The sequence below is a fragment of the Ictalurus furcatus genome, chromosome 22, assembly GCF_023375685.1.
Source record: "Ictalurus furcatus strain D&B chromosome 22, Billie_1.0, whole genome shotgun sequence".
Taxonomy (NCBI): Eukaryota; Metazoa; Chordata; class Actinopteri; order Siluriformes; family Ictaluridae; genus Ictalurus; species Ictalurus furcatus.
The window spans coordinates 17,525,506-17,551,344 of record NC_071276.1 but is presented as its reverse complement, the minus strand read 5'-3'; the positions used below and the strand labels follow the sequence as shown (position 1 = coordinate 17,551,344).

At 42.3% G+C, this 25,839-nt stretch overlaps 1 protein-coding gene and 1 long non-coding RNA gene across 2 annotated transcripts; one reads left to right on the top strand and one right to left on the bottom strand.

The window, feature by feature from the left end:
• Positions 1-1,495: 1,495 nt before the first annotated feature.
• On the bottom strand, positions 1,496-25,461 carry prodhb (proline dehydrogenase (oxidase) 1b). Its single transcript, XM_053610891.1, has 14 exons — positions 25,026-25,461; positions 22,955-23,163; positions 16,200-16,234; positions 14,132-14,281; positions 13,574-13,638; positions 13,310-13,426; positions 12,246-12,319; positions 11,673-11,754; positions 9,418-9,510; positions 8,086-8,232; positions 7,322-7,497; positions 7,023-7,121; positions 4,660-4,748; positions 1,496-3,234 (listed from the first exon to the last, which is right to left on the bottom strand). Exons 1-14 carry the CDS (start codon positions 25,296-25,298, stop codon positions 3,044-3,046), a joined length of 1,800 nt encoding a protein of 599 aa, XP_053466866.1. The 5' UTR covers positions 25,299-25,461; the 3' UTR covers positions 1,496-3,043.
• On the top strand, positions 11,216-24,344 carry LOC128599351 (uncharacterized). Its single transcript, XR_008384385.1, has 3 exons — positions 11,216-11,771; positions 13,280-13,520; positions 24,069-24,344. It is a non-coding gene; the product is annotated as an uncharacterized LOC128599351 (long non-coding RNA).
• Positions 25,462-25,839: the final 378 nt, after the last annotated feature.

Sequence of the window (25,839 nt, the reverse complement as noted above, 5' to 3'; positions counted from 1 at the left end):
ATGAAGGTGTGGCCTCGGTATCAGTCCTAGAGATGAAGGTGTGGCCTCTGTATTAGTCCCAGAGATGAAGGTGTGGCCTCGGTATCAGTCCCAGAGAAGAAGGTGTGGCCACTATAACTGTCAGTCTCAGAGGCAGAGGTGTGGACTCTGTGTCAGTCAGTCCTAGTGAAGGGAGTGTGACCTTTGTGCCTGTCTCAGTGACGGAGGCGTGGCCTCTGTAACAGTCAGTCCCAGTGAAGGGGGCTCACTATAGAAGGCATGTCCTCGCACTCCTCAAAACAATTTCCGATTAAAATTCATGCATGATTCAGTCATTGGTTCACTAATCAAAACGTTAAGAATTTATGAAGTTGTGCATCGTATAATCTTAAGAGAGAACAGATCAAAGTACATTTACACAACAGAACAAATCTTTTAGAGCAAAAATAACTTTCAAAATATGATTGAAAAAGGAAAGAAAAGAAAAAAAAGATAAAACATACTACAGGTTATAATTAGACATCTGCTACAATGGTGTGTTTAAAGTGTAGGATTTTGCAGCTTTAATCATTAACCTGGTCAAACCTCCTATATAATAAAAAGGGAAATCAGACACGCAAGTATCCATCATAATCAATGATGTGTTCGAGAAGGTTACTAAACACCAAAGGAATATTCTGGAACAGATGTCTTTAGTTAAACTTGCTGTTGTGGCGTTGGATGTTGACAAAGTGCCTTATTTGTAAAATACTTCCATCTGTTTGGCCTATATTGTAGATCAATACAGTGCAGAACCTCAATGCGCGGTTATCCTTGAATTGAAACCACTATTAACAGCATAATCCTGACAGGCTTCTTTATTGCTGTCAAGGTTGTGCTGGGGTTTTTTTTGGGGTTTTTTTTTTTTTTTTTGGATTATTGTTGTCGCACTTGATGAATGATGGCAGCGTATAAAAGTTAGCTGCAATACTCGTTCGAGCGCTCTGACATTTTAGGGAGCCCTCTCAGCGTCATAAAGGTGCCGGAGAGATGGATGAGGGAGAGGGAGCGGAGCAGGAAAGAGTAATGAGGCAGAAACGAGGAGAGAAGGGGATAGAGGAAGGAAGGAAGGAAGGAAGGAGGGAAAGCGTGAGATAATTAGGTTGGGAAAGATGAGATGAACAAGAACTCACTCGAGGGACAACGAGAGGGAGCGACTTAAAAGTGTACATCTTCAAAAAAAAACTGTACTTGTAAAGAGTGTGTTAGAGTGCTTATGGTAAGCGTGCTACTCCAGGACATATGGCAGCCTCGGTAACATGTTTACATGACATCATAATCAGTGTTGAGGGATTCTCAATTCTGATTGGTCAGAAGTTGTTTATTCGTTTGATATACGAGCAGGTTTATTTTGAACGTTCTAGTACGTTCTAGTTTCTGTAATAATATAAGAACTACATGGTGACGTTTTCAGTAGTGTCAGTGCGTAGTAACATGAAAAGCTACATGTGACTATGCTGGTGAGGTAACGACTGTGTTTTGTTTTTTTTTAAACTGCTGTAACGTAAGTGATACGAGGAAGTAAATTGTTTCACACAACATCCACAGCATAAAATGTAACTATAGACGGATAAAATGTTCTAGTACTGTACAAAAGTTTTGTGACAAAATGCAGTAAAGTGAGGATGCTTTCAAAAAAAAGTACGGATTATAATTGTTGGTATTTATCAATGAACGTCATACAAACTGTGTAAACTTAATCAAAAACCTAATCAATATTTGGTGTGACCACTCGGGGTCCCCACCCCCCAGTCTGATGAGCATCAACAACACTTTTTCTGAGATCCTCAGAAATCCTTCTTGTTCATGCCATGATGCACTTCCACAAACATCTGTTAATGGGTGTACCAGGGGTCCCACTGGTTTCTGTCACGGTTTGGTTGATGTCAGCATGATGTGTCTTTTCATCTGCTCCACTGAGTTTCCTTGGCCAACCACTGCCGCCCCGTTTCTTTTTGTTTCTGCAGAAGAGTTTGGGCAGCACATCTGGAAACACCTGCCTGCCTTGAAATTTCTGCCTGCGAGAGATCTTGCTGATGAAGTAAGGCCACCTTGGGTCTTGTTGCTGTGCTCAGTCTTGCCATAGTTTTATTATTATTATTATTATTATTATTATTATTATTATTATTTTAGATCTTCAGCAACCTCACCATGTTAGTAGATCATGGCTGTTCCTCACCCAGTTTTATTCCACCTACACAGCTGTTTCTGTCTCAGGTAATGATTGTGTTTCAATCTACAAATTCTATTATTGATCCTTAGCACCTGTTTGGTATAACTGTTTAATCATACACTGGACTAACAGCCTACAAATCCATGACTGTGTGCGCAAGCGTACCTAGGAGAACTGATCTACTTTTAAAGACCAAGAGTGGTCACGGCAAATATCGAGATTTTTCTTCTGTTTACACACTTTCTACCTTGTCAATTGATTAATATAAACTGCTTGTGTTTCTATTTTTGAAAGCATACCCATTTTAAGTGCCTGAAACTTTTGCACAGGACTGCACGCCATTATTTTCGAAATAATTCAAATGTAACCACGCCACTCCATTGTTGATTATTTTCCTACCACGGCACATCCCTAGAACTATTATTTATTTCACAGTGCCACGTAGAGTACCGGTATATCGCTAAATTTAGTCTGACACCATCGACGACAACATGACAGAGGGATTAATATCAAAAGAAGAACAAGAACTAAACCAGGAAGTGAATCGCTGAATTAAATCTGAACTGCGCTCTGGAATTTTTAATCATAAAACAATTAGGAAAACGAAAAAAATTCCGTATACATTATTGTTGTTTGTGTATATTGTTATATATTTTTCGTAGACTGAATTTATGATCCTCCTCTCTGTGAAATGGAGAAAATGAGGCAGGATAGAGAGGAGGTGAATAAAAACAGATGTGCCTAAATCCCCGGAGATGCTGGAGTTTATTCAGTGGCTCTGTAGGTATCTGACTTACAAAGGCAAAGATAGAGGACGTCTCCTCAGTAGAGCACAGCAAGAGTGTGTGTCTTTTACAGAGAGGGTGTGTGGAACAGTTCTCCGCTGGTGAGTCTGCGTATAAGCTCTTTCCACAGTAGATCTCGCTCCATCTTTGCTCCCTTCATCATGCCTCGGTTCTCCTGAGCACGCCGAGACAGGTACGGGATCACCTCGTTCACCGGGCCGTACGGTACGTACTTGTACACCGGGAAGCCTGCCTGACCTATAACCCCACACACACACACACACACACACACAACAAGATAAACAAACCTGTAGAAACCTGTAGCTTTTAGTTGATTGAATGTTCATTTGGAAAGGTTTTGGACAGGATCAGGAGCAATGTGTGTTTAATCTGGCTTTAGAAGGAAACGTCCTCCCTGAAACACATTTAAATATGTTCATATTGAAATATTTGTGCTGTGTTTGGTGATTCTGGTGCTAATTTGTTGGTTGGTGCTGTATTTGTGTTAGTTATTATTATTGCTAGCGCGGTTACAATGGCATTTAATAATAGGAAGAGAAAAAAAAAGTTTTAATCTCCAAAGCGACCAGGTTTCGCTCTTAAACCCATAAACACAAAAGAGCAGGAGCTTCTATTCTTCTTGTTATTATTATTATTATTATTATTATTATTATTTGGAAACGTTCACCCAATATTAATGAGGGGTTGGTGCAAACCCTGGACTCAAATTTCCAGCTAGACTCCAGAGAGAGCGAGAGAGATACAGAGAGAGAAAGAGAGAGCGAGAGAGACAGAGAGAGACAGAGAGAGAGAGAGAGACAAAGAGGGAGAGAGAGACAGAGAGAAAGAGAGAGAGAGAGAGCGCAAGAGAGCGAGAGAGACAAAGAGAGAGACAAAGAGAGAGAGAGAAAGACAGAGAGAGAGACAAAGAGAGAAAGCGAGAGACAAAGAGAGAGAGAAAGAGATACATAGAGAGAGAAAGAGAGAGAGACAGAGAGAGAGACAAAGAGAGAGTGAGAGAGAGAAAGAGAGAGAGAGCAAGAGAGAGACAGAGAGAGCAAGAGAGCGAGAGAGACAAAGAGAGAGACAGAGAGAGAGACAAAGAGAGAAAGAGAGAGAGCGAGAGACAGAGAGAGACAGGGAGAGAAAGAGAGAGACAGGGAGCGTGAGACAGAGAGAGAGAGACTCAACTCAGCTAATTAGCGATTTGCAAGATGAAGAGCGGTGGCTTTGGCGGTATTAGCATGAACGTTGAAGCTTTGGAAGCGGCTCTGTTTGTTCAGAGTGTACAAATGAGTGTACAGAGGTGAGAGAGCTAGACAGACTAAAGGACTAAAGCTCCGCCGCATCCAGTGCATCCCACTGCACCACTATCGGAGGTTTAAAAGTTAAAATTGGCCGATGAAAGACGTTTAAGGCCTGCAAACATCCAGAATAGATTAGATACAGTAATCCATAATCCAAATAATATGGACACTGCGTCTATGGTAAATTCAGACATTTAAATTAAAGGCTTAAAGCGGTAAACTTGCTAATTTTCTCCCACCATATTTAAGCACTTAGACAGCAGTTAGTACATCAAGCATGCTTCGTTTTGATCGTTGAAGAATCGATTTTTCTTGAACCGTCCCTTTAAAATTGATGACGGAAAGAGTGTTTGTGTGTGTGTGTGTGTGTATATACCTAACGGAAAGCTGATCTGGTCACACATGCCGAGCAGCTGACCGAAATACACCTTCCTGTCAGCTGGTACGAGTCCCATTTCATTCATCCTAGAATCAAAACAATCAGCATGTGATATCATTAGAGAGCAAAAACAAAGTAGTAGTATGAGATCATCACACGCGTTAACACTCGTGCCGGACTCACGAGACGTCGTCTGCTTTCGGAACGTAAATGACTGATGCCTGTTTTAAAGCACGCAGGAGTCAGACGTTATCGGGTTTTCGTAAACACTTCTGACTCTGCCGTTGACATGTGCTCTGGTAAATGGAGTGGAACCCTAAAGGAGTGATGGCGCCACGTTTAATAAGATTACTTGGCAGCTTTTTTTTTCCTGCGGACTATAACTCCCTCACCGGGGAGCATCAATCACCGGCCTTATTTTGGAAATTGTTTGATCTAATAGCTGCCGCGGGTGATGGATTGTCGGATCTGATTGCTAAGACTCGGGCTTAACTACTTCGCCCTGAGTGAGAGAGAGCACTAGAGAGGAGTGCAGGAGGGAGAGAGTGTGTGTGTGTGTGTGTGTGTGTGTGTGTGTGTGTGTAGTGTGGCGCATCATTCTGGACTGAGGTCAGGTCAACATTCCATTTATTATGCTTCCACTCTATTACAAATCTGGTGCTAAGTCAATCATGAGTGTGTGTGTGTGTGTGTGTGTGTGTGTCCTACCTATCAATATTGTGTGTAAAGGAAATGACTGCATACTCTTTGGGCCTGCTTGCTCCTGAATTTTCAAAACAAAGGCCGTGGGGAAGCATGCACAGATGCTTGTTATCACACTGCGTGCGTGTGTGTGTGTGTGTAAAACTCAGACCTGTCAAGGTCAAAAAAGAAATGAACAGTTGTATATAAGCCATGTCTAATAAAGGACTCCTTGAACGTGTATAACGTTTTTATCGTAGCCGAGCCATGACGTGGGCAGAGATATCTTTCTGTGTGTTGATCGAGATTAAAACGCGATTATAATGCTGTGCTTGCCTGGTGGTTACTGTACAACCTGTACATACACACACCTACACACACTCACTCCGGTGCTGTTTGAAAGCGTCCGTTGACGTCGTGCACATGCGCTGATAGATTTGATTTCATTCTATTACATTATATTTGACTCTAACATTCTCTATTTACTCGGGCACGGTGATTTAGTGGTTAGCACGTTAGCGTCGCAGCTCCAGGGTTGTTTGGTTCGATTCCCATCTCTGTCCTGTGTGCGCATGTTCTCCCCGTGCTTCGGGGGTTTCCTCCGGGTACTCCGGTTTCCTTCCCCAGTCCAAACAGACGCGTAGTAAGCCGATCGGCATCTCTAAATTGTCCGTAGTGTGTAAATGGGTGTGCGATTGTGCCCTGTGAAGGGGCTTCCAGGGGAGTCAGTTATCTTTCTAGACTCATGTGTCAGTTTGCTCGTCTATACATTTTTTAATTGGGGGGGGCGGCAAACGAAGACCGCCCGGGTGATCATTCGTAACAGCGATTATACGTTTAAAATGCGGAATTCCTGCACAAGGAGGTTGGCAGGGCTGGGTCACGGATGTAATCACGCCTCAAAAAAATCTGTTAGTAATCTGACTGATCGTTCAATCAGAAAATAAAATAAAAAATAAAAAAACACTCATATAAATATACACACACACACACACACACACATTTAGCTTGAACTGTTTGAGGCCAGCGAAATGAAATTCCTCTCTGATTTGAACGAGGTGTACAATCCTTTAAATTATCCATTAAACCCCGCATAAGACCGATAGCCATGTAAACCGTTCGTATCGGTTTACTTGCGTTACTGAAAGCTGCGCATGCGTTACGAGCGTTTGCGTCCGAGAAAGCCGTGCTGTGAGGAACGTGGCTCGTTTTAGAGCTTTTAATCCCGTGTCAAATAACCGTCACGCTGGATCGGTGGCGGGGTGGGCGGGGATATCACAGGTGTCAAACGAGCGTCCTGTGGTAGATGTAGGAGGCGGATTAGCCCTGGTAAAAGGTCAGCGTGTTTAATATTGGCCAGAGATTTAGCGAGGATGCAGAATATTTGGTTTACCAAAAAAATAAATAAATAAGGGGGTCGCTTGTTGCCATGGAAACTGTGACACAAAATCAATAGGGATAAAAAAAAATTTTAAAAAAATTTGTGAAAAGTTGTTTGTTTCTCTGTAAAGGGAATAAATAAATACAAACATCCCGCAGGTGAGCGTTATAGAAACAGCATGCTGAGCCTACGTGTCACTTAAAAGCTAATAGCTTGGATACATAATCCAGTTGTGCTTACGCTGACGATTTGTCCATCCCTGATATACCGAGGTGTGTATGAGAGCTTGCATTCCTACCTCTGGATCGTGTGTTTCACAGTGTCTATATTGTGTGACGCCACCATGACGCTAGCCTTCCCGTTCCTGTCGATCTCCTCCAGCACGTAGTCCAAACACCTGCAGAAACGTAACACGTGTGGCAGTTTTACGTCTACGTACACGGTGACGTTTACAAGTTAACTCGCTCGTCAGTATCCTCTCTAATACATGACGTTTAAACACGTTTCTTCATATCGAACACGTGCACGTGATCGTTCGTTTTGGTTGTTTTTTTTTAAAAATACGATATATGGGCAGAAACGATGTGAATATGACACCTGTGGTACATCCGGCTCGTGGATTCGTAGTCCGGGTTGATGGGATCTTCGTAGCCGACCTCCTGAGCTCGACTCCTCTCTTGGTGCATGTACGCCCCCCGTACCAGCTTAGCTCCGAAACACCAGCCTTCTCTCCTCGACAGCTCGATGTCTACACATACGTTCTCATAGGCTTCCTGCAAAGACAACCAGCTGTGCTCAGATTTAATACAACACCTGGTTTGTCATACGCTTGGAACTAAATACTACGCCATAAATACCACAATTCAAAGCTACATGAAGTGTGTAAAGTGTGAGACAAGAGCTGTGGACAAAACCGGTGTACAGTTCCAGTAGAACAAGTGCGAGGATGCAAAGTGTTACTACACCGAAGCTAGAAAACCGTTATCGACTAATGAACCACACGATTGCAGACGTCTAGACGCTCTGTATTTATATAGCGCTTTTTAACCTTAGCGGTTTAACTACAACTCGCTTTACACTGTGTTCTCATTCACCCATTCACACACACACACTGGCAGCAGAGCTACCATGCAAGGCGCTAGATTGCCATCGGGAGCAACTTGGCGTTCAGTGTCTTGCCCAAAGACACTTTGGCATGTGGAGTCATGTGGAGTCATGTGGGCCGGGACACAAACCACCAACCCTGTGATTAGTGGACAACCCGCTCTACCACCTGATCCACAGCCGCCCCGAAGGCACCCTGTGTACCATCGTGCTTGAACGTGTGCTTTTTAATGCGCGTGTGTGTCAGTGTGACTCGCCTTCAGGTAGCACTGGTAGGTGTTGAAGATGACCGGTTTTTCTCGGTTAAATAAGCGCTGCATCTCCAAAGTCAGGCGGGAGATGGCGGGTTGGAAATACGTCTGTTCTGCATCCACCATCAGCCTCACGCTGTTCTCCACCGCATGCTACACACACACAGAAAAATAAAATCAGCATTACACACTACTGAAGACACTTCAACACTAAAGCACTTTAAGCATTAGAGTAAAATGTGTTCATAAATTCGATTATGAACTAACCCGGGGGCGTGAATGCGAACAGGACATGGCCTTTAACCACAAGCACTAACATTCACTGCTTGCTGATCCTCCCACTGCTATTTTATTATTTTAAGGTCATTTGTATTACCCTTTTAAAAAAAAAAACTCATTTTTTCCCCTAATTATCATTACAGAATTATCATCAAGGTATTTTGATTATTGAGTATTTAATTGCTGTCATTGTAAACATTTTTCCTAATTACTGTCACATAATCACAAAGCAATTTATTTAATCATAAAATCATTCTGTTCACAGCAAATGAAAATATTTTGAATGTAGAAGTTAACTATGCTAAGTTTTTATATATATATATATATATATATATATATATATATATATATATATATATATATATATATATATATATATATAATTTTTATTTGACCAGAAATTAGAAATAGGCTTTAAAAAATAATAATAATATGTTTATTATAAATTAAACTGTGTTTAAAATTTTTGTGTGAAAAATATCTGATATATTGCTTTTTTTTTTCCTTCATATGTCAATTCTAATTTTTCAAATTGCACTTTTTTAAATATTTTTTTTTAAATAAATGTCTCAATCTGAGTCGAGCACAATAAGCGTTAAGTAAAGAGGTGAAGTGTGTTAATGTATGGAGACGAGCTCCGGGGTCAATTCCATTTCGGCTCATTGGGTTCAGTTTCAGGACGTTCAGGTCTTCTACAATTCATCTGCCACGGACTTTTACATTTTTAATCGTTTTTAAATAATTGATTTTCATTTTGTGAACTGAATTTAGCTCCAGTGCTGAACCGACTGCAGTCTTGTGTAGAGAAGCCACTCTGTATTTTTGAGGCAGAGTGGAGTCTAAAGCTGACCCCAATTTGATCCTTAAAGACAGTGCACCTTGAACCTTCTGGTGGAAGCCTGTCACTGTTTATAAACGTGACGCACAAGTTAAACATTACGCATTAACTTATCAGGAAAGAAGTCAGGATCTGAATGTTTAACTATCACCAGACCTGGTGACCCACGGCTAGCATGGATGAAGTGCGTATCTTTGAGGGGTGCTTTCCGCAAGACTCACTTTAGCAAGAACATCGAGTCTCTGAAGCATCCTCTTCATCTGCTTCTCCTCTTCCTCAGTGAATTTCTTCAGCAGATGCTCCAGGTGGCCTGTCTGTTCAATCGGGAAGACGAAAAAACAGCTTCAGTATGAGGATCTGAGTTGCATTTATTTAATAATGACAGCACAATGTAGCGTTTGGGATAAGTGGCTACGTTTTTGGGAAAGCGACCGATCGGGTCTTGGCCACGTTTGGGGAAAGCGGCCGATCGGGTCTTGGCCACGTTTGGGGAAAGCGGCCGATCGGGTCTTGGCCACGTTTGGGGAAAGCGGCCGATCGGGTCTTGGCCACGTTTGGGGAAAGCGGCCGATCGGGTCTTGGCCACGTTTGGGGAAAGCGGCCGATCGGGTCTTGGCCACGTTTGGGGAAAGCGGCCGATCGGGTCTTGGCCACGTTTGGGGAAAGCGGCCGATCGGGTCTTGGCCACGTTTGGGGAAAGCGGCCGATCGGGTCTTGGCCACGTTTGGGGAAAGCGGCCGATCGGGTCTTGGCCACGTTTGGGGAAAGCGGCCGATCGGGTCTTGGCCACGTTTGGGGAAAGCGGCCGATCGGGTCTTGGCCACGTTTGGGGAAAGCGGCCGATCGGGTCTTGGCCACGTTTGGGGAAAGCGGCCGATCGGGTCTTGGCCACGTTTGGGGAAAGCGGCCGATCGGGTCTTGGCCACGTTTGGGGAAAGCGGCCGATCGGGTCTTGGCCACGTTTGGGGAAAGCGACCGATCGGGTCTTGGCCACGTTTGGGGAAAGCGACCGATCGGGTCTTGGCCACGTGTGGGGAAAGCGACCGATCGGGTCTTGACTACGTTTGAGGAAAGTGACCAGTGGAGTCTTGGCTACATTTAGGTTAAGTGGACAATCAGGTATTGGCTATGTCTGGGGTGGTCGCAACTTACCTACATTTGGTGTATGTAACAATTGTATCCTGGCTACATTGGGGTAAAATGGTCAATCATGTCTTGAGTACATTTATGGGACGTGACCACTAGTGTTTTGGCCACCTTTAGGGGAGTATGGCTAATCATGCTACATTTAGGTGAAGTGACAAAGTGTGTACTGGTTATATCTGAGGTAAGTGACCAATCCTGTCTCGACTACATTTAGGGTATGTAACAAAAGGTACACTGTTTTTTTGGGAAGGGTCTATGTGTGTGTGTAATGATCGATCATGTCTTGGCTATCTGTGGGGGAAGTGACCACTCATGTTTTGCCTACATCCCTGGTAAGTTGTGAACAGTTGTGTCAATTAAACTTTAACTAGCACTCCGGAACCAACAACAGCATTTGGCGTGAGGACTGAAGAGGCCTTGTTGTGGAATTGCTGCCAAACGCAGAGCTCTAAAACACAGTGATAAAACCTTAAAACTGAAATCCAGTGAAGAGAGGAAGATTCTGAGGAAGATTCTGTCCCTGACTGTGATCAGTGGGTGTCCTTTTTTTAAAAAAAAAAAAAAAAAAAAAAAAAACGGAAAGCATTTTTATGATGAATGAAAGATGTCAAGGTCTGCTTACTCATGCAGGGTTACGCAATGTAAAACGAATTCTGTTACTCATTCAAATTCGAATACCTTACAAAGAAAAGTCGACCTTGTGTGAAACACACGTCACATGACCTTCATTCAAGGTCAATTTAATTCAGTAAACATTCAGTGAAGTGGATTTCCACTGCGATGCTTCATCTACCGACTACTATCCCATACAAAAAGTCCCAAGCCCTTTTTACTCTGTGTTGCTGTATTAATGTGGATGCGCCTAGAATTATTGGCACCCTTCATTAAAATTAGCAACAATGCCTTTAATTTTAACACATTCAATAAAAGGCAGTTTGAAATTAAATATCTAAGGGACGCTACAGTTTTATTTCCGGCGTGTTATATTTCTCAAGTAGTGCGTTTTTTTTTTTGGGGCCACTTCAACCTTGTTTTTCGCTTCTAGTGCTACGAACGGATTCTCACACCTGTTCTTTTTTAGATGCAAATGGAAAATCACAAATGTGCATACTGATGAAACCGGAAGACAGCTATTTCAATTTCAGAAATAAAAGAGGACAAAACCGGACACCCACCGCATCAGCAATTATATCGTATCAGTGTAATTACTTCAAATGCCTTATAACCGTCATATGGCTTCTCTAGGGTTTCTGAAGGCCGTCGGATCACGAAACAAAATCGATGATTCTCTTCATTTCTACCCCACTTAAGATATCGGTGTTTCTCGTACCTCGAGGTTGGGCACCATGAGAAGATCGGATATCTTGGTCCTCTCGTCGATCAGACTGTTCCAGTCCAGCATGTCGATGGTGCTGATGTGAGAAAGAAGGTAAACAGATACGCTGCAAGTTCTGAACAGCATTTTTGTTTGAAGCGCAATGTTTATTATTATTCGGTGCATTGGAAAAAAATTTTTTTTAAAAATGCTATAAATGATTTTTTATTGTCTTAGAACAAATGTAGATCTAATCTAACAGGGAGAAATACTCCAGAATCTTTATAAAGCCAATCAGACACTTTCAGCACAGCGACCCTGATTATCATTTCATCATCATCATCGGTATCGTCGTCAAAGTCAATGATATCTACACGCCTGACGAGGCTAGACTATTAAAGGCTAACTTGAAATGCTCAGAATATATTTAATATGCAGGGATATTTTTAAATAAGAAACTGACTAAAGCAATCTTAAACTAATTAGCACACTTCTCGCTTTAGGTGTACTTGTTAGCGGTGCCTGAGCTCGTTAAAAACACTCTTAGGTGTGATGATGGATGCTTGAGATTTGGAGAGACGTTCTCACCCTGATGAGCACAGCTTCTCGTTCGTGAACCAGCCATGAATGTCGCCTTTGGCTCCCAACTTTGTCAGAAAAGTCTGTGAGAGAAAACTGTGTTTACTGATACACAAACACGCCTTAGAAAAGCTTACCAGACACAGGCGATTCATTTGTATTTAAACATGCTCTGCTAAACATGGATCAGGTTAAATGCTCAGAGAGAAATGTCTGATTTTGGTCTTTATTTACCATATTCCCTGGACTATACACTCACGGACTACGTTTACACGGACAGCAGTGATCTAATTATTAATCTTATTCTGAATAAGACAGTATTCTGATTAAGGTATTTACATGAGTCGCTTTTAGAATACTCCTTTCATGTTCCTGTTTTACGTGTTATAGAACATAGATCGATTAACGGTACACGTCGTTACGTCCCTACGTCACGCCGTCCGACGTTCCCTCCAGAATTTCACGTATCGACGTACAGTTGGTCTTCGTTATGGTACCGTATACAGTTTTGGGTGTTTTTATTTTACGAAAGCTTCAAGTGCGGTTAATGATTTGTCATGCTAGACATGCTAATAGACGACCGTGAAGCCGTGGGCTGCGTCCCAAACCACGTACTTACCTACTATATAGTAGCTGAGATACATGTATTTCTCCTACTATATACGGTAGTAGGTAAGTACGCGGTTTGGGACGCAGCCGTGCTCTCCTGTTTGCCGTAAAACGGTTGAGCGCTGTCGTGTGTGTACGTGTCCTGTCGCACAATGCGGTGAAAACTCCCACACGACGTTAATAGTGCGATTAAGGTGTGTACGTGTCTGTAACGCACGTCGATAATGCGACTAAAACAGGGATATGCCACACGTCTTAATTAAATTCGTGTTTACTACAAGTATGACTTTAGCCGGATTAAGGTCATCAATAATCTCTGTTTACATGCGAGTTTCTTAATCAGAGTACCGTCTTAATCGGGCTAATATCGCATTATTGTCGTCCATGTAAATGTACTGAGTGTCTACTTTCTGGATGCATTCTCCTATATTCAGACCTACACTCAGCATGAGCGGTGTCTTTACCTGCAGCTGCTCGAGGTCCAGTTTCCGCTCCAGGACCTCGCGGCCGCCGTTCCCCTGCTGCGCCGCTAGGAAACTGAAGAAATGTTTCCACTTCACCAGCACCTCGGAAAATTGCAGCTAGATCACAGGAGAGAAGAGAAAAGAAAAGGGGGAAGGAAAAACAAAAAAAAACCAAGAACCCTCAGATTTACCGACGTGAAAATCTTCCCAGGTAAAAAGTTTATTTATTTATTTATTTTTAAAACGTACGGCGCTCCGTCTTACCAGGAACTGTGGGCGTCCCAGTGCGGTCATCTTAATGGCGGAGAAACCGTCCTCGGAACTTCCACCTGAGTGTATACGAGCGTAAAGCTGGTGTGGGATTTTCCTACAGCATTTACACGTCTATTTCATATTGTTAGCCAGAATTAGACATCAGAAAGCCCACCATCGGGAAGAGCAGAAATGGAACCCAATCGCATATAGCAAAATATCCGGATCCCCGGTCAACTTCACCAGGATAAAGCAAATATTGATGATGGATGAATGAAACCGGTACATGACTAATACACTATATATCCAAAAGTATGTGGATGCCCCTCCTAATGATTGAGTTCGGGTGTTTCAGCTTCGAACATTGCTAACAGGTGTATAAAATCACTCACGTTGCCATGCAATCTCCGTAGTAAAGCATTGATGGTGGGTTTCCGGTTCTGAATGCCTCAGTGACTTTAAACATGGCACGGTCATAGGATGCCAGGCGAGGCACGCTCTCAAAATAGTGACAGAAAAAACCATAACAAACGGACAACTTTTTAATTAATCGTACAGTTCACGTCTCACCTGACGCCTTGATGCACTTAAGAAAAGTTTCCATGTGCTGGTCACACTTGACTTCATCGGCGTAGAAATACGTGCGAGCACTCGTTACGCCGTCCCTGCGATCACCGAACTTCCGATGGGCTGTGAACTTCCTCTCCCGATGATCCTCGCCTAAAATCCCGAAACGGACACACGATCCACATGTAAACGCGCCGTATATCTCAACTATACGAACCAAAATACTATACTGCGTTCAATATTAAGTAATCATCATGTTTGACCAATCGGTGATCTGCGCTATTTTAAGCCCCGCCCACACATCCCAGTTTGACTAGCAACGATACCTAATCAAATACCCAAGTACTTAGTTAGGCTCTGGCTCACACAGAGGTGAAGATACCAGCCGAAAAGGCGGGATCTTGGGTAATTTCCCGATCCGGGAAAGAAAAAAAAAATAAATAAAGAGCTGCAAAAGGCGTGACTTTAATTCAAAGATTCAACCATGAAATAGACTGGAGGGTCTCAATCACAATATGGTGTGTTTATTACTTTTGCGAGAAAGCAGTGTTGTGCTGTGTATCACGTCTCTCGCTCGCTCCGATTCACTTTCCCGCCTCCGCTCATCTTTTATTACAAGTTGTATCAACAAACTACGGATGAACAGCTGTGAGTACAAAAAGTATCTTCGCTCTTAGTATGGCTAAATCAATAGCACTGTATTGTGCGTGCGAGTGTACATATGCTTTTGTGTGTGTGTGTGTGTGTGTGTGTGTGTGTGTGTGTGTGTGTGTGTGTTTATCTTGGTGAGGCTCGGATGTTCCCACAAGGATAGTGCGGACGAGGATTGTGTAAGTTTAGGCACAGCATTAATTAGTTTCATTTAAATAACTGTCATTGGAATAATCCTCACAAGGATATCAACGTGTGTGTGTGTGTGTGTGTGTGTGTGTGTGTGTGTGTGTGTGTGTGTGTGTGCAGGTTTGTTTTTGTGAATCGTTAGGACCAAAATGTCCTGATGATCGAGGAAAACAATCCAGAAACAAACACACACACACACACACACACACCACAGGTTACATTGTTGCGACCAGCAACACAATCCTGAGCACATAAAGTGTTTTCTTCTCTGAAAGCTATGTGATTCTTTTTTTTCAAAACTGAAAGGACAAAACGATTTCTATGTGGTTACGGAAGTCAAGGTTAGAGTAAGATTTAGAATTAGGTGGGGGTGGGGGATAAAAAGAAATAGTCATTTAAAAAAAATAAAAATAAAAATTAAAAAAAAGAGCCCTCTTTGGGACATGCTGTGATTAAAAAAGATAACCAATAACGTCACGTGAAGTTAAGGGAACGTGACCGTTTCCTACAAAAGCACATCCAGACGTATTTTATTCCTCTTCTACCACATCAATGAACGACACGTCGTACTTTTCATCCGATTTTAATGACATTTAAAGTCGCGTCACATCCACGAAACTGGTCCGTTCCTGCTATTACTCATGCTCTAGCAGCTATAAACAGTCCCTCCCTCACAAGCCTGTCTGTATTCCTGAAACGCTGAGAAGACAAAAATCAACTTGGATCACATGGAACAGCCCATGTGATCCATTTGGCAGTCATTTTCTACAGGAAAAATCAATGAAGACATTTTTGATTTTAAAAAGCTGCACAACAGAAAATAGCGTTCAATCTAAAGACGCCCGTTTCTCCCAGTGGAAGAAAAGAAAAAAAAAAATCCATTCACTATACAACGCACGTTTTTATCTGTGATGCACGCTTCTTTCTGTATATACGTGGCACGGTTCAGTTTCGGTTTCTTGGATGTTCATGGCGAACCAAATCGACTGATGCTATCGAGAACAATTAGCAGATGGAAGAAAAAAAAAACAAAGCTTATTTAATAAAAAAAAAATACTCCCCTCTACTTTGCATCGGACTTCGTTCACACGATTACGCTTGGTAAATAAGAAGAAGTGCTCTTCGTTTGGGATCTTAGTAAATCAGGACACATCCTTACCCTTAACCGTACGAATACTCGAGTACGGTTATATTATCACCTTATCTAGGTCATATAAGGAGACATACTCACCAGGGTTTTCTTTTTCCGACACTGACACGCATGATCTGACAAAAGAAAACACACACACACACACACACAAAAGAAAATAAGTACATCGTCTTGCGGTGACCAAACAACTGACCAAAGAACTGACAATAGCACAAAACTTTATAGTGAGTTTTGGTGTGAATAATGGCCAATCATGAACTTTTGGATTGTGAAAGGATTGTGAAACGTTAATCGGTACTCTGGCAATCTAACACCTACTGCCCTAAACGACCAGTGCAGCCATTTCCATTTCGTTTCTAATTCACGGAGCTCACGGGCTTCATGCCAAGAACTAATACAGCACATTTTCCCTGACACTCACTGCCAATATTCTGAAACGTTCCAGAAAGTTTGACAACACAAAACTTATTATTCTTCTTCTTCTTCTTCTTCTTCTTTATTATTAAATCTAGTGAGGCAATCAGACCTATCTGGCGCCCTGCGGTCTACATTTTGCCGTGTGAAGATCTAACACGGATCAATGTGGTGGAGACGATTGAGCGAAGATATCATTCTAATGCCATCTTTTGAGAAAATATTTGTACAAATAGCAGAATACATCACCCCCTGCCTCGCAAAACACCCCACTTCCCCTATGGGTGATTTCGTTTTGAAGCAGGGTTGTCCGGGTAACCAGTTTCTCACCTGTCTGATCACGCTGGTTTTCTATTTCTTCCTGCCCCGCTCTCATTCTCGTCCTTTTAAGAAAAAAGAGGAAAAAAAAAAAAAACTCCTCCCGTACATAAAAGCACTATTTCTACGCTTCCTCCGTTCAAACGAGGCGTAAAAACTACAAAAGTAAAAAAAACCCCACAAGTCCACGATTGTATCGCGTGATCCCCCGATGACACGAGGTGCCGCGATCGATCGGGGTTGGTGGAAATACCTGGCCGACGCGGAACGGAGAGAAGACGGCGTCGGTGCTGCACGTTCGATCGGTTTATTAGTTACGTTTATCGTTGTGAAACGCCACTATAGCAGCTACAACCACTCGATCGCTCACCACGCTTCACTTGATTCTTTCTCTTGAAGGTAATAAAACCAAGAAACTTTGGATTGAAGTTCTGCTGCATGATCAAATAAATCTCCTTACAGAAAAATTCACCCCATCAACAATTATACGTTTTTAATTAGTTGATCCATTAGGCTTCGATCACGTGAGCGTCCTCGATACGTGTACGGAGTTACTATAGAAACGACACGTCGTATAAACCTGACGGAATTAAATCGACAGCTCTGGACCAATCAGATTTGAGAATCCGACAGTGCCGTGGTACTATAAACTGTGTTATTCTAAACAAACACGACAAAACGTTTTAAAAGCTCTTAAAAGAGAAATATTTCCATTTAATACGACCGACCGGTCGTTTAAAGTGAGAATAGGATGATTATATGGGAAAATATGTGAAGTGAGACTCGCATTATTGTCGTTCAGGATAAGTGGAACATTGAGTAAACGTGATTTTCCGCTATAGTATCATTTAATACCAAAAGAACAAGCTCGAGTTTGTATTTGATATCACGCCATCATGATTTCTAATTACATGCATAATAGAGAATCATAAATCACAGGCCCAGAGTTCATGATACTGCGAGGCAGGGGTGGAATTTCCGCCTCGTGTCAGAATGACCAACGTAAAAACGCCTGCGTACTGGATGCCAACTCATCCTCTGATACCACATCCTCCATCCTCTGGATATTGCACTCTTGGTAATGCTGAAAAGCTGAGCACTCACGTCCATGTAACATGGTTACCCAGTCTGCCGGGGTGGACAGTAATGCAATACTGACAGAGGCAGAGACTCTAAAACACGCACACATGATGAACATAAATTAGCTTTTATTAGCCAATGGCCAGCTTGGATCTTCTGCGGTCGTAAAAAGCATTTCCAATAAACGCCCCGTTTCAAGCGGATGACGAGACGTGGGCACGGTGGTGGTCGAGCGCCTTCTACAGGTCTGCTCCGGTAATGCCGCACCATGACTTCACACAATGTCTAAATTCAGCTGTTCCTGCATATATCCCAAAAAATACATTTTCTCTCCCACGGCTTCTCAATCTCTCTTTTTTATTATTTTTATTTGTGCGCTGTCTGATTTCAGAAGACCTTAATTTGGAGAGGAAAAAAAAAAAAAAAGAAAGAAAAGAAATTAAGGCTGGAACGGGAATGTTATAACATTAACATACCATTACATTAAGAGGCAATGTTAAGTATGATATGGCTCTACGTTCTATAACGTTTTCTCGGCTCTTTAACCTTCAAGCGCTGTCAAATTCGATCGATTCAGAGATTTACTGTTGAGATATAGCGTTGGAATATTAATTCGCTGATAACGTTCACTGTGACGGTATAACGTTAGGAACAGCGCTGTGTGTCTGTATTAAATATACTACGTAAGGCGGCGCATTAAGCCGATTCATTCCTTCTGTAATGTGGGATAGTTCGAGGCAGGACACACATGCGTGAACACAGCAGCGTCATTATCAGGGTAAATCTTATCCTCGTGGGTCAAATCCCAAGCACGCCAATGCCACAAAGGTATAATCCATAACACAGAAGCGAAAAACATAGGTCGAAATCAAGAAACATGAACAAAGTTCATGGCGCACATTTACAAAAGGGAGCGATTTGAGGGGAATGACAGAGGGAATTCACGAGACACGCATGCATTCATTCATGAATTGCTTTGAGATCAAAGTTTGACTGCTGCTGTGGAGAACGAGTAGCGGGTGCAAAAAAAAAAAAAACATTTAAAAATATACTCCTACTACTTCTGCATCCGACTTCATTCATGCAAATGTTATTATTATTTTTATTGGTTTTGGAAATATGAATAAATGCTCTTCATTTGGGATCTTAGTGAATCAGGACCACGATGTGAACACACCCTTACAAATACTCGAATATATTATCACCTGTACGTATTGTGTATTTATATTTATGTATGTATGTATACATGTATTTATTCATTCATTGGTCTAACTGGGATCCATGTAGAAATCCATCTTTAATACACAGGAATTGGACTAAATTGCATTAGAGAGCGTATATAATGTCCTATACGTCCAACATAACACTAATTCATATTCAGCCCCCCCAAAAAAGTCACCCCCATAACCCCAAAATCTATTTATGCTGTCTTTTAAGGAAAAGAAGTAAAGTTGAGGGTGGAGCTAATTTACAGGCCAGAAAAAGAAAAAAAAAAGTAAAACATTAAGAAACTAGGCATATCTGTTGCATTGCAATATTATGAATGGATGAAGGTTTGTTTATGGTCATCTTAATATGATTTAATGATTACAAATCTAAGAAGAGAAAAAAACAAACAAACAAAAAAAACTTACAGACTGCACCTTTAAATCTAAACACACCACATTTGGATTTCTTCCGACTGATCGGCAGGAAGAAGGAAAGAAAGTTGTACTAAATGAAAGCAGATACTGCAGATACAGATCACTCCTTCGTGCACACCATGTGATAGAATTTCTGAAGTGTGTGTGCGTAGTAAGCATGTTTCAGCCAATCAAGCACAATGGGCCTCGACTAGCCTGACCAATCGGGTGCCAGTTCTTTATTTATTCCTCCAGCTCTCCAGCTGTGAGTCCTAATTTGTAAGCCTGACTGTTTTTGTACTGAGGATAGTGTTACAGCTCGTCCGATAGCCTCAGATCATCCGTAACACATCCCTAGCACCCCTGCTCATCCCACTGCAGATCATCCATCTGCTCTTCCAGCCTTGTTGTTGTGTAATACTGTTCGGGTGCACTCAAAGACAATGAGGAATCTTCATAATGGCCCATAACTGCTGTCTGCTGCCATAAATGCTCCCCACCACCTCCACCACCACCACCCCACATATGATGTGAATTACCATACAATGAAGTGTTAGAACATTTGGAGGAGGAGGAGGAGTGTTTCTTAACACTAGAACAAACTGCACGCCGATTCTCAGCACAATTTTCACACCCTGGTTTCATTGTTGCTGAGATGCGAGTGCTACTCCAATATGAAGACTGTTCAGGGGAACTCCTGTGGGATGTTGGTGAATTATGTAAAGCTGTAAATCGGCGTATATCGCACCTGAACTGCTCATAAACCTTCTGTGTGCTGCAGGCTGCTACAAGAATGAAACTCGATCTCTCTCGCTCAAAGACCCGAGAAGAAGTGATGGAAGATGATGGACATGTGACTGAGATTACCGAGCGAAAAGGGGAAGCGTAGAATAGTTCAATAATTGTACTTCCTTACTATTTTTAAGTATAGTGGTGGGGGATATGACAAAAATATCACATCATGATGGTAGTTCTACAATACACACTATGATATCTGTGATGTATAGGTTTGCTCGCAAACTGCCACAAAAACTGTGTCTTTATGTTTCTCCATACATGGGGGAAATGAACACTTTTTAGCAAAATGTCCATCCGTCCATCCATCTTCCATACCGTTTATCCTACACAGGGTCACGGGGAGCCTGGAGCCTATCCCAGGGAACTCTGGGTACAAGGTGGGGGACACCCTAGACAGGGTGCGAATCCATCGCAGGGCACAATCACACACACACATGCACACACTACAGACTATTTGGAAATGGTAAACCAGCCTACGGTGCATGTCTTTGGACTTGGGGGGAGGGGGGGTATGGTAGCCGAAGTACCCGAAGGAAACCCCCGAAGCATAGAGAGAACAAACCCACAACCCCGGAGGCAAATGTGCTAAGTATTAAGCCACCGCACACCACCCCCCACCCCACCACCTTGCTGCTTTGCATTGTTAAATTGTATATAATGAAGAAAATTGTTTTTCCACTGTTTAGGGAGTAAAAGCTGAGTCATAGTGGGTGTGTTTCTGCAGTGTTTTTGCAAGTCGTACCTCAAGTGGCAGACAATCGTGTTTCAATTCACCCCAAATCAGTTGTGTCCTGCTGTGCTAGTCCCTTTTTATCCGTACCAGAGCATTTAAGTACGTTACGATTTAAGTAGATTATGACCGCAAATAAAATGCACAGTCCCTATTGAGATTGAATCAAACATCCCACACTTTGAACTTAGCACAATCTACCCTGATGTCATGATTGTGAAAGCTGAAGTCGCATAGCGAAGTGTTTGGACACCGATGACGTAAAATGTGCTGTTTGCTCAGTGGGCCACGGTGCTCGATGTTCGAGTGTTAGCGTTCATGATAAAAAAAAAATAAATAAAGTCTGCTGCTGTCCTTCAAGTGTCATTTGTTCTGTACCGTTCACCCATTGGCCAACATTCAACAACCCATCAGTTACTCGTTACGATGCGGTCTCAGTTTGAGCACCGAGTCTTGTTTACAGACTCTGTAGAATTGATATCAAGCTGTCTGTTCTGGAAAGTTCACTCAGAAGCTGAACTCAGAAATCCCATCATGACATGATTGTATCTGATTCTCAGACACACCGACTCACTACGGACCTCACTCAGAGCTGACTTAAGCGTGTGTAGCGAGGATTTAATGCTGAAATTGAGCACATCATTATTCAGACCTCCGGACCTTGCTCTTGAGTGATAATACTGCCCCTCGCTCAAGTAAGTCAGTCCAGCACCACATTCTGACACGAAATGTTGATGTAACCACAATACATCGTGCTAAAATGTATTTAAAAAAAAAAAAAAACTTTCTAATGCTATCCGTCGCCAAGATTAAACACAAATACGACACTATTCGTTCATTAATAGTATCATCCTTTAAAAGTCCATGAAAAGTTCTGTTTTTTGCGAGTACTTTGGAGGAGACACGCCTCAATCAGACACCGTTCGTCTCAAAAAAATGACTTATTTTTATAGACACAATGATAAAAAACTCACAAAGTGAGTTTGCTCAGTGTGCCATCTGTAAACATGACCGATAAGTGCTTGGTCAGCTTGTCCTTCAAAGCATCCAGCACAAAGAATGAACAAAAACATTAGTGTTCTTTGATTAATTCGACAATCCAATCTTGAATTAAAAGCGTGACGAAATGATTCGTCTCACACACGTTGTGATGATTTCATGTTCAATTTAGTATAGACATAGCTAATATTATGTAAAATAATAGAATGTGCCGGATCAAGTGCTATTTTATAGGCTGGCATATAATGAGGCCATATTGTTAAATATGTGTTCAATACTGTTATATAGAAAATTGGCTAGGTGCTACTGAAAAACTCATCTCATCATTAAGGTTGAGGCTCTGGGTTACTGATCAGAAGGTCGGCGGTTCAAGCCCCAGCACTGCCAAGCTGTCACTGTAGGGCACCCTTGAGCATGGCCCTTAACCCTCTCTGCTCCAGGGGCGCCGTATCATGGCTGACCCTGTGCTCTGACCCCAACTTCCTGACACGCTGGGATATACGAAGAAAAGAATTTCACTCTGCTCTAACGTATATGTGACAAATAAAGGCTTCTAAATCTATAACACTGACTATAGAGTTCACTGTTTGAGTAGGAAAATATACATCACAGTTAGCCGGCTAGCTTGTTACTAACAAAAGACGAACACGGAGGCGTCCATGTTTTTTCCCCCCAACATTATATCTCGAGGTCGAAAACGACGTCATTCCGAGCACCAGCTTATTACTTCCAAGGTAAGTCGAATGCAACATAATAATTTGAATGGGAAGCCCAGAAAATCAACTCAGGCTTGTGCATAACTCGATTCTGAACACATGGAACTGTCCCTGAATGAATATATTAATGAAACTATTGGACTCAATAAAATCACTTACTCCATTTCTTTTGTCTCAGCCTCTTCCTTCGTGAGGTCTTCCTCCACGCTGTAGTCCAGCACGGCTCCCACTCCGAAGGCCCTGTTCTTCTGAATCAGCGGTTTGATGGACTGGTGATCCTCTCCAGCCACAAACTGACCGTAGAATGTCATTTTCATCAGCTTCTCAAACAGTGCCTGACCCATCAGCTTCTTACACAGGTCCATTATCTGTGTAGGAGGAATCATGAAACATTTAGGGACGGTACTGTATGGCTTGGTTTTTTAACAACAGAAGGTCACGATATTGGCTTAAATGTTCTAATACACATTAAAATCTATATTCATATGAAACAAAAATTAGAGGAGGAAAAATGATCTTTCTTGGGTTGACAAATGCTTAATGCTCTTTTGCACTTTTCTGTCCTGGAACCACGTGCTTAAAGCACAGCCGGTCGTTTTCAATGTAATGAGACCCTTTAGCGCAACTGTTCTATTCATCCATCCATCCATTTTCTATACCGCTTATCCTACATAGGGTCGTGAACTCAGGTCACAGGGCGGGGGACACCCTGGACACATTCGGGCACACATTCACACACTATGGACAATTTGGAAATGCCAATCAGCAGGAAACCTGGACGAAACCCCTCTGATGCATGGGGAGAACATGCGAACCGCACACACGCAGGGTCGAGGCGGGATTTGAACCCCCGACCCCGGAGGTGCTAAACAAACATGCTAACCACTAATTGTTGCAGTACTTGCAGTACAGTCGAGCTACATTCCTAGCATGTGTCATGTGATTTACGCGCCCGGTCAAGCGTGGAAAATGTTTCTTTACTTGCAATGTGGGCAACATTGACGTTAAGGATTGAAAACACTACGCAGGTAACTTCAGAAAAACGTTACGTGACAGGAGAATTTCGAGGTGATTTTCGAGCTCAGCAGCCCCAAATCCGTACGATACACCCCAAAGGTCTCAGGTAGCAAACTGTTTCTTATTCATACGTTTATATGCAAGACAAGATTATGTTAGTTTGTATGAAAGACAGAAATATTTGACTGTTCTATTCCTTCTTCTGTCTCGGTCCACGTGAGGTTCCCGTTTTTATGGTTTTGTTTTTGTTTTACAGCACGCCAACCAGCTTTCTGCGGTAATTCAACGCCGTGATTCACATGACATTTCCATTCCTACTGGAACAATTATCTGGAACAGAGACATAGGAACCGTTTATCTGGAACCGCCATAAAGGCCCGTAGTTCCTAACAGAAACACACAGGCGTGTAAAAGGAGCGCAGTCCTTTTTGTCTAGGAGAGTGGCAACAGGAGCAAGGTCATTCTGCAACATTTAACCTTTGCTTTGGTGTTGATAAACGTGTCAATCTGGACATGATTAGCACTTTTTGCTTTTAAACTATTCTTACTACTGATTCTTTTGTTACCTTGTTAAATAAGATTATATATATATATATATATATATATATATATATATATATATATATATATATATATATATATAAACATGATTATACCATATATTTATATTTTCTGTACTGCTTATCCTACACAAGGTCACAGGGAGCCTGGAGTCTATCCCAGGGAGCTCGGGGCGGGGGGCACTCTGGACGGGGTGCCAATTCACTGTCGTGTTCACACACACAATTTAGAAATGCCATTCAGTCTACACAAGCATACAAAGCATGTATTTGGACTGGGGAAGGAAACCAGAGTACCCAGAGGACAACCCTGAAGCACAGGCACAGCATGCAAACTCTGCGCGCGTGCACACACACACACAGGGTAGAGGCAGGATTCCAACACCCAGCCCTGGGGGTGTGAGGCAATACTGCATTATGCCGCCTCGCGCCCCCCCCCCCACCCCCCATATTACATAATATTATTTATTATTATATAATACAATTTTCTCTATTTAAGTTTCCTCACATATCCATATTATATAACATTATATAGTATAATAGAGTAGATATTTTAGACATTCCAGTGCCAGGACATGGCACATGTTACACCCATATGTTATGAAGGAGAAATAATGAGAACATTATCTAGTGTTTTTAAAGTTCCTCTTTACCTCCTTATTTTTATCCACCAGGAAGTCATAGGAGCAGAGTTTAAAGACGAGCAGACCTCTGAGCAGCTCCGCACTGCCTTTGCTCTTGTAGGCCTCTTTAGTCTGCTCAAAGTCAACCCGGATCTCACTGCCGGCCCGCGCGTGCTCCTCGCCGCGGAAATGCACGAGCGCTTTGTGATGGAGCACGGTTTCCGCCCGGCTCGAGCACGACACCGGCAGTCTTCTGAAACGGCCGTTAAGCCCCGCCAGGAGGATACGTTTCCGGTAGGACATTACTCACCGAGGTGTGTGTTGATGCTAAAGTGAAAAAAAATGAAAAGAAAATAAATAAATAAATAAATGAACACACACACGAAACACACGCCTCCCTGTGTCACTTGTCTCTGGCTTGTACAAGTTTGTAGCCCCGCCCTCTGTTTACACACCCCTCAGAGTAAAGTCGCGCTGATTGGTTCAAAATCCGTGACGCTAATGTTTTCTGACGTCACTCCACGTGTGGTGGAAGAATTCCGTAACGGCTAAAATAAGAATGAATTTGCTCCAATCTGATATATTACTGTTCATAACAAAGCGATTTAACAACATTACACGAGTGAGGCTTCCTCATCAAGTGTTTAATAATAATAATAATAATAATAATAATAATAATACATTTGAATGAATAATACAAGACAAAATCTTCATAATCATAACCTGAGCCTAATTAAATGTCCTGGAGCCCTGAAGGGGGCAGAGAAGAAAAACAGAAAGAAAAACTGACATCCTGTCACAACTGTTTGTTCAGTTTTTGTATGGCATATTAAATTATCCATTG